General features: G+C 41.3%; 1 protein-coding gene across 1 annotated transcript; it reads left to right on the forward strand.

The window, feature by feature from the left end:
• The first annotated feature begins 5,523 nt into the window (after positions 1 to 5,523).
• On the forward strand, positions 5,524 to 9,117 carry adra2b (adrenoceptor alpha 2B). The gene is made up of 2 exons (XM_079579248.1): positions 5,524 to 6,190; positions 6,560 to 9,117. The coding sequence occupies exon 2, from the start codon at positions 6,574 to 6,576 to the stop codon at positions 8,107 to 8,109; it is 1,536 nt and encodes a 511-aa protein (XP_079435374.1). The 5' UTR covers positions 5,524 to 6,190; positions 6,560 to 6,573; the 3' UTR covers positions 8,110 to 9,117.
• Positions 9,118 to 9,523: the final 406 nt, after the last annotated feature.

Below are 9,523 nucleotides of genomic sequence, written 5' to 3' on the forward strand. Positions count from 1 at the left end.
TTAAATGTGAAAAGGGTAAGTAAACAATGAAATACACACAGTATCTCCTGAATGATATTGTATTCCCACATGTAAGTGTGAGGAATGACAGATAATCAAAATTTTGGATTACAGTGGTCACAACGATACGTGGGAGACAATCATAGATTAGACCTGCAGCTGCGCCTCATAGTGGGACACCAGGGTCTGCTTCTCCCCTGCCATCGCTTTTATTGGTGAGGTTTTATATTCACAATTGGTTCTTCTAATTTGATTTTTTTCCTACTCAAAGAAATCATTTATTAACAGGCCCCGCTGGACACATCCACAACTGTTCAAGTCAGTTACTTATTTTTTTTCTTACATAGAAATAATTTTGAAAATTCGTATTGACCTACAATAAAAAGGAAAAGTTAATTCTGGTTTCATGTCAGGCACTGAGGGAAAAAATGCATGTGTGTCTTTTTATATAGTGTATATAAACATCTGGTTTCCACTGTAGAGATTCACAAACACACTATTCAACTTTGCAAAAGAGCACTTGGATGTTTGTGGAGTAAAAATGGAACAGCACATGAACATCAAAACCCTATCCTCACTGTGAAGTACGGGGCAGGGAGAATCATGGTGTGGGGCTGTCTTGTTGCCTCAGGGCCTGGACAACGTGATATCATCAATAGAAAAATGAATTCACAAGTTTATCAAGATATTTTGCAGAAAGACCTTAGATATTCACAACAGTGTGGAATAAGTAAATGATCCCTATTAAATAGCTGGCTGACTCTTATTTTGCAGCAATAACAGCTTGTCTGTCGTTGGAGATTAGACGCTCACAAGGATCAGGATGAATCTGAGACCATTCCTCTTTACAAAACTGCTGCAGTTCAGCGAGATTCAGGCGGTGTACTTACTTTTTCCTCACTCTCCTGAGAATGTTTACATGTTATGACAAGTAAAATATGATTAAATGTAAATGTTTGGGTGGTCAGGCAGACACTGTTTACTCATTCTTATGATGAAAATCTGACCACATTTTATGACAAATTTAAGCAGAAATGTTAGATATTAGAAACGGTGTGCTCACTGTTTCTTCCTGCTGTATTTACATATCCTTTGTTAATATCCTATTTCTAAACAGAATAAATCCATTGTGAAATTCACTTGCTTGTGCCCCTAATCCATATGAATCTTTGGCGTCTGACAAAACTTGTTTTAACCAGTTACAAATTACTTGATTATGGATTTTATGTTAAATGTTGTTTTTTCCACGAATAGCTGAGCATTGTATCTGTCCATGTTGCAAAGTAATAAACCTCAGTCTGTGCAGTGTCTATAAAGTGATTGATGATGAGTTTAATGCAGATCATGTTTTCTTCTCTCCACCCCCACAGACTCTGTGAAGGAGAATGGCGCTCGTGTGCTCGTACATTGTAAAGCTGATATCTTGCGCCCTGCCACCTGGTCTGCCTCATGCCCACTCAGCACGTTCGTCTCCTGGAGGCCTTTGACTTCGTGAAAGTGTGACGGCACATCATCTTCCCCCAAATTCAAGGGACAGCTCCTGCAATTCGAGACCAATATGCTGTTCCAGGGCTGAACCTTTAAGCACAACTAATCAGCCTTTTGCCAGGGGTATCTATGATTGTTGGATTCACACTGCATTAAGGACTTGCTCCAAAGCTTTACTAGTAACATCAAGCTACTACTTAATACTACTGCTACTACTAAATTATTGCTGTTTCTTTTGTGACTTCATATAGAGCACAGAGCAGATCATAATTGAATTAATCAATTCATACAAGCTTCATGTGCAATTAATCACTTATTGTGTGCAAAAGTCTATTAACAGCACATGTTTCTTCTTTCTTCTTTACCACACCTCAAATCAATGAACGCATAAACAAAGTGCAAAGACTTGCGAAGAACCTTCTGGCATCCACCCACATAGTTGACAAGTTGGCATTGTGTCTTCAGCAAAAAAAGATTTCTGGGGACATGATTTCATTTGGCTCTTTTGGAGAGAGATTCCAATAACATGTTTTCTTAGAATAAAACTAAATCCAACAGAGGGCGCCAACAGACTGCAGGGTAGACACTTCTAGGCTTATTGAATTAAAATTAAACCCATGAGTGATCCTTCTATTTAGGCTTATAGTATTTTTACATTATGTAATCAAGTCAGTTTTATGTGTAACCTTTCAATACAGGTTTCACACACTCCTTGTTATGAAAACAGGTACTGACCCAGTACTGTTCATTGTTCCACACAGGTTCTCCTGGGACCACATTTCGGAGTATATGAACAAATGATGAGGAAAATATCTTTCGTTGAGTTGGACACTACTTGCTGACTTGTGCCCCTGATTGTGAGTACAAATACTTTTGTTGGATGTATTTATAGCCACACTGTATAACATTTCACCCCAAGAACAGAATAAAATACAATCATTCATTTTATTAGCTACAGATATATATGCAAAATACCAAAAAATGAACAAACAAAGAAGTGTCTGTGCTGTGAGCGGCTCACCTCTCCTCAGACCTGACTGTGACTTTACTGAGAGCGGGACGTTTCCTGCCCGTCTCCATGGAGATGTTGACTAAAGGCAGGCAATGAGATTTTAATATAGCAGGTCCTCATCCAAACCTATTCTTTAAATACCCACAGCAAAAATAACATTTTGTTGAGCTGGTCATTGGGAGCATGTTTTGTATTGCTGGCAACAGAATAATCCAATTGTTTTTAAACCAAATGTTTTTCCTGCATATTGATAGGATGATAATGGATCGTTCCATGATGAAGGAAGTTTACTGCTCTCATCAGGTCCAATATATAGAGAGAGACATTGGTTTGCATTTTGCCATCACAACAGCCCATTTTACGTTATCTAAATAATGGATAATGTCCATGAAAGAGTGTCTTCCATTTTCATCAACTTAGGAATGCATTTTTTTTTTTTCAATCCAACCATACATATAAATTGTAAGCCAATTTCAGAATAAAATATAACAATGTGAGATCACTGTAAACAAGAATGCTGTGCTTCCTGCAATAAATCCTTTTATTATCTGATAGCCTCTGCATCTCCCTGTTAAGGTCACGTCTTATCTTAACAACTATGGGCCTAGGATTTGACATCCTCATAATGAATCATGGTATATATGGCCATATTGTTTCTGCAATGCATGTTAGCTGCTGTCAGATTAAAATGTTTGTAATTTTTTTCCTCAGTCTCTGAAAAAAAGTACGCTGATTCATCCCATGGCATTTGCAGGCTTTGACAATAATGGCAGGCTTTCCTGTACAATTGGTACAGCACATGCTCTTACACAATGCCACTTCAGGAGAGGTGCTTTGTGCGTTCCTCGCTTCCGATTGTGACACACCCAACTTCTAATGCATTTCTGGCATGTCACAGTTCACCAATGGAAAACACATACAATTAAATGGAGTGCACTCAAAAACTATTGTTCTATTCTCGCTATATTTAAAGCTTGTGAAGCGAATATGCCCAATGGAAGCCTGAGGTCGCACAATTACTAAGCAGGCCACAGTTGTATTTCCATGGGTGGTTGAGCTCCTCTGTCATTAATGCAACGTGTGGGAGACGCACTACAACAAAAAGCAGGCAAACAGAGCCTCCATCCCACCCACCATTCATAACACGGGGTTTATGTGTAGGCTGGTATTAACTTCAAAACAACCCGGGCCAGGACATCCGCTGCTGATGCAAAGCAGCGAGTATGCGACATCGGCTGAACTTGTTAAAAAACAATGGGCCACTTGATCTCTGGTATAATCAACACAATCCCCAGAATGTGTGCTGCAGTTTTAGTAAAATGTGTTGTGCATAATGGGGTGCAATAGAGGTCAATGACGATGCTGTTGCATAAGCGGTGACGGCAATAATAATGCATAGTGGAAAACAATATATTCAGGGAAATCTGAGATAATGCACCACGCCAGTAAATGCTTTAGATGCAGTTCTCTTCTATATGTGGTGCAATCTCAAAGTATATGTTGCATGTACCTGAGTAAATATTGAATAAATATGCCTCTTTCCAATATTAATATTAAGTGTTTGCTCAAGTCGTTTACCGCATAACCTTTACCAAGCCAAGAATGAGATCATGAGTGACTATTAAACCCAGGTGGGTAGAATAGACAAAATACTCAAGTAAGAGTAACGCTACTTTAAAAATAATTTCACTCAAGTAGAAAGTTAAAAGTCTAGTGGCTCACAATCACTCAAGTAAGGGTAAAAAAGTACTCTTACTGGAGTTTTAGTTGACTACAGTGAGTACTCAGTAACTGTTTGAGTGTAAAAGTCTGATTCAGGTTTCAGTAGAGACACAGAAAACACCATATAAAACATATAAAAAGAAATCACTGTGAAGAATCAAAATTAAGATTTGTCACTGATTTGCTTTTTTTATTTTAAGTACAGTAAAAGTACTTCATTTTAATATTACTCAAGTAGAAAAAGCACTGTATGAACTTGCAAAAGTACAATTATTTCAAAAAGTAACTTAAAGGTTCATTTTGCAAGTTTTTATGAGGGGAAAGAAGTTGATATTTGTGTGCATTTGACCTTTTAACCCTAGCGGCTGTATGAGTGGTCAGCATGGCGCATTTACTTTGACTCACAGTGGTCTCTAGGACGCTCTAGGATCAACTGGAAGGTTTTCCCTGCTGACTGACCCTCTCACAAGAAAACCTATAAAACAATTTATCCTGGAGCATTGTAGAGTATGGAAGAAAGTAAAGGCACCATCTACTCATACAGCCTCTGGGTCACTAAGGACAAATACACACAAATGTCAACTTTGTTTTTCACACAAAAAGTTGCATAATGCACCTTTAAGTACGTACACTTGAGCAAATGCAAGCGTAAATATGATATAGTGCAGGCTATATTATTTAGTTGTCCTACTTAGGCTTGGACAAGTAACACAGCAAGCAAACACAAAACATCAGGCTACATACAAACACAGTATAAGAGGCCAATCACTACAATTGACTGCAGCCTCAAAAATCTCTCATAGTTCATACTTTTGAAGGTTGCCTATAGTTAATGCTTTTATATTAGTGGGAGAATGTTCCACTTTGTTGGCGGACAGGACATAAGTGGTGCGCCATGGAGTCCATTCCTTTGAATAGCCTGAGTTTGTTAAAATGATCAAAATAATATGGTGATAAATAGGCTAGGACTATTTGATGTTGTGGACATTCTTGCACTTTTCGTGGATACATTGACATACAGGAACAACGGTTATCTGGGAAACTGTAACTCGTGGCAATCATCACAACCGCGACGAAAACAGGGGCCAACAAGGCTTCTGTCCTGGACCCCGCAGGACCCCGCAGAGTGAAATGGCCAAAGCGGAACCAACAACCCGTGTCTAATAACCTCTATCAGGGCCTGCTGGGCACTGACTCGCAGATATGGAAGAGGACCGATAGGAGGTAATACAGAAAGCATCCCGTGACGCTCACTGCTTCAGAGTGACATCAGCAGACCTAAAGGGAGGGAGCGGAGAGCGCGGAGGCAGGGCGCACATTGCTTTTTATTCTGTGGTCCTGTTCACAAGTAGAGATGCGACGGCGTTTTACCATGGCTTCCTCTCAACTTGTGGCCAGCAAGAGGAGCCAAGGTGTGCGCCACACGGCCAGAGAAGCGTAGTGAAGCCGCTCCGGAGGATTAGCCTTTTTTTTTTTTTTTAGCGCCACCAAAGACTGCTTCAGCGCAGGACGTTGCGCGCGAACTTAACTTATATATATATTTATTTATTTTTACTTTGACTGTCTGTTTGTGTCAACTAAGATCTTACGCCCACATATTTGTTGCTTTGTAATGGGGCTCTTTGTTCCATTCAGTGAGGGCAATTGTAAAATGAAATCTTACTTTTTAAGTTATTTTTGAAGTTGCCTTCAAATTGCACGCCTGAAATATCATCTTTCAATAGGTTCTAATAGGCGACTTTTGATGTCTTATTTCTCAAAAAGTTTTCTCCCTCCTGAATTTTTTTTTATATTCATATATTTTTGACAAGAACTCCGAGGCGAGGTTCATAATTGAAAAGCTCTGACCCGTGGCTTGACGCACTGCCTTGGACTGCTGCCGTGCGCTTACAATGGACTTGGGAGAGCTGTCTTGGAGGCTGCACGGAAGCTAATATTGGAATACAAAGACATTCATTCACAACACAGGTAAAAATGGGTGCTAACATTTTATTTATTATTTATTATTAAAATAGTATGTTCATAGAAAAAACACGTCAATGCAATGGACAAGACAAAGAATCATAGACTAGAACTGATCAATCGCCTTAAGATTTAGACGAATGTACTCACTCAATCATTCAGTAATTCAGATGGTACAGCATTGTTGGATCATACTTTGTCATTTGCTCCAAAACCGAATCTGTTTGTTACCACTAGTCGGCAGTATTCCAGTAGAGTTTCACCTCACTATTTTCACTATAATTGTAAAGTAGGTTAAAAGGTTAAACCTTTGAACATGACACCTGACACAATATCATATTCTAATCTGTGACCTTTCTTGTGATGCTCTTACAGCTTAGACACAGGGCATGGCCGCGCCAGTGGACAGCGCATGCTCAGTGGAGCTCACTGGCTGGAACAGCAGCACCATCAGTGGGGTCCCATCGGCTCCCTGTAATCAGAGCATGCTAAACTTGGCTCCATACTCCCCTGAGGCCACAGCAGCCTTTGCCACTGCCATCACACTCATGGTGGTCTTCACAATAGTGGGCAATGTGATGGTCATCATAGCTGTGCTGACTAGCCGCTCACTGCGGGGGCCACAGAACCTGTTCCTGGTGTCCCTAGCAGCGGCGGACATTTTAGTGGCCACACTCATCATCCCCTTCTCACTTGCCAATGAGTTGCTGGGCTACTGGTACTTCAAGTCTCTCTGGTGTGAAATCTACCTGGCCTTGGATGTGCTCTTCTGCACCTCTTCTATTGTCCACCTGTGTGCCATTTCTCTGGACCGCTATCTGTCCATCTCCAGGGTAACATACGGGCGCCAGAGGACTCCCAGACGCATTAAAGCTGCAATTGTGGTGGTTTGGCTAATTTCTTCTGTAATCTCCTTCCCCCCTTTGCTCTCTCTAAACAAAAGTGAGGAAAAGGATGAGGGACTGGATAGAGGTCCTCAGTGTAAACTCAATGAAGAGCGTTGGTACATTCTCTATTCCACCATTGGCTCCTTCTTTGCCCCATGCCTCATTATGATCCTGGTCTACATCAGGATTTATCAAATCGCCAAGCAGAGGACACGACGTCCCCCTGGAGAACCCCGGAAGGATGGCGTTAACAGTGCCACCCCCAGCCAGACACCTCGACAGGTGCACGCCAATGGTAAAGAGGACGAAGAAAGCACTCCTCCCTCCACCAACAAAACGGCTCAGATCCGGCCTCCGACCCTGGCCATCACCCCCTCTCCCTCTCAGGAGTCTGAGCCCTCCCAGAACCCAACCTCCAATAACCTCCTGCAGCCCCCATCCAGAGCTCTCACACCTGACAGCTCTCCTCACGGACCCACCTCTCCAACCACGGACATCCCCAAGCCCAAAGAGACTAAGAAAAGTAAGCAGAAGGGAAAGAAAACACACAATAACAATGGGGACAGCTCAAGTACGGAGAGTGATGCAGAACACAGCCATGGAGGCCGAGGCAGCACCAGCATGCCCGGTTCACCCGCAGGCGGGGTCCACTCCCCCGGATCAGTCAAGAGGTACAAAGATATGATCGCCACTTCAAAGGGGGCACGTCTAGTGCCAGGGAGAAAGTCCAAGTCTGATAACAATCCCGGGGCAGCCAGGCGAAAGGCCATGATGAATAGAGAGAAGCGTTTCACCTTTGTCCTGGCAGTGGTCATTGGTGTGTTTGTGGTCTGCTGGTTCCCATTCTTCTTCTCATACTCCCTTCAGGCCGTGTGCCCAGAGACCTGTGTTATCCCTGACCCTCTCTTCACATTTTTCTTCTGGATTGGCTACTGCAACTCCTCGCTCAACCCTGTCATCTATACCATCTTCAACAAAGACTTTCGAAAAGCCTTCAAAAAGATTCTGTGCAGAAATACCAAGGGCACTTTCTTTTAGCATGCACACCAGCTTCATAAATCCCACCATGACTTTTCATTTCTTATTGGAGGAATACGAAATGACAACTGTGCCAGACAAAAGGCAGTTTAAACCCCAATAGTTAACAGTAGACCTCCTTTTCCTGCTGTGGTGTTGCTCTAGCCGTTGCATGGACTGTGGAATTCCAGCTTGTATTTGATAAACAAATCCATCTTTGTGAGGCGTGAGGTGACATTAGGACAAAGAACAGAGGCACTATGATGACACTATGACACAACCATTTCAATGAAAAGCTGAAGATGCTGTTTGTAGATTTATATATTGAAAATGATCACTGGTGTTAAATGGCATTTGAGAATTGAGATCATAACTATATTTTTCTGTTTTTATTGGAATACCATGTTAGTATGAGCAATGACCTGACAGTCCCATCAGCCTAGGGCCTTATATATTTATCAGCACAAAGTACAAGAAGCACACAAGGTTAGTGATGATTTCTTACGTCGGCAGTCTTAATTTGTCCCACCTCGGGGCAAACATGTGCTTCTCGCTTTTTATCTAAAACGGCAACAAGTAAAGATTGTTTATTATGAAGTTACCAATGGTTCAGAGAGCATACAATAGCAGATTTGTTTGAGAGTGCATATCATGGAAAACAGCTTTTACAATGTGGAAATCACCTTTTTGCTTTGTGCCACAATGCGGTGTAACCTACAACTGATTGGGATAGGTTTTGCCATTCTCATTGTATGTCACAAGGCTCTGAAGAGTAAAGTATTGCCACATCTAAAATAATATCCAGTAGTAGTTTAGGTATGAAAGTATTCCAATGTGAAACCTCCACCCCTGGCTTATATGTTTCTGCAAAATATTATTTTCCGAGCGGTATTAAACCTAGGACTGTGTGATTGAGTCGTATAGATTCATACCATTTTGCCACCATAAAAATACAAGAATTTATGAAGACATATCAACATTTTAAAAGTCAAATTCCAATTCAAAATCTACCTGAAATGTATTCACTGATCCTTGGTAAAATGTCCATGCGTAAACTGAATACACATATTTTTTGGGTTGATGTTGGGATGTAAAAAGGCTCTAAAACACAAGTGTCATCTCTTCGTGATTCAACATTTGTATCAACGCCTCTGGCACTGGGACACTGGATTTTGTCTCCTCCGAGAAAAGACCATGAATAGGACTTTTCTTTCCCATCAACAACAGAAAAAAAAATATGTCTAACTGTGAACAGAACACAGTCTTACATTGACTCAATGGGACAAGGGCTGTCAGCAGCGACACTTCAATTTACTAATTCTGCTGACCTGTGTGTGTGCGTGTGAATAGGTGTGTGTGGGTGTGAGTGAGAGTGAGAGAGAGAGAAACAGAGGCCGAGAGAGCTTGTTTTGCATGTGTATATACTTTTGTGTCT

This window comes from Gobius niger (assembly GCF_951799975.1).
Source record: "Gobius niger genome assembly, chromosome: 1".
Classification (NCBI taxonomy): Eukaryota; Metazoa; Chordata; class Actinopteri; order Gobiiformes; family Gobiidae; genus Gobius; species Gobius niger.

Coding starts and splice junctions, on each gene's coding strand:
- adra2b (XM_079579248.1), top strand. CDS start 6,574: ATGGCCGCGCCAGTGGACAGCGCATGCTCAGTGGAGCTCACTGGCTGG.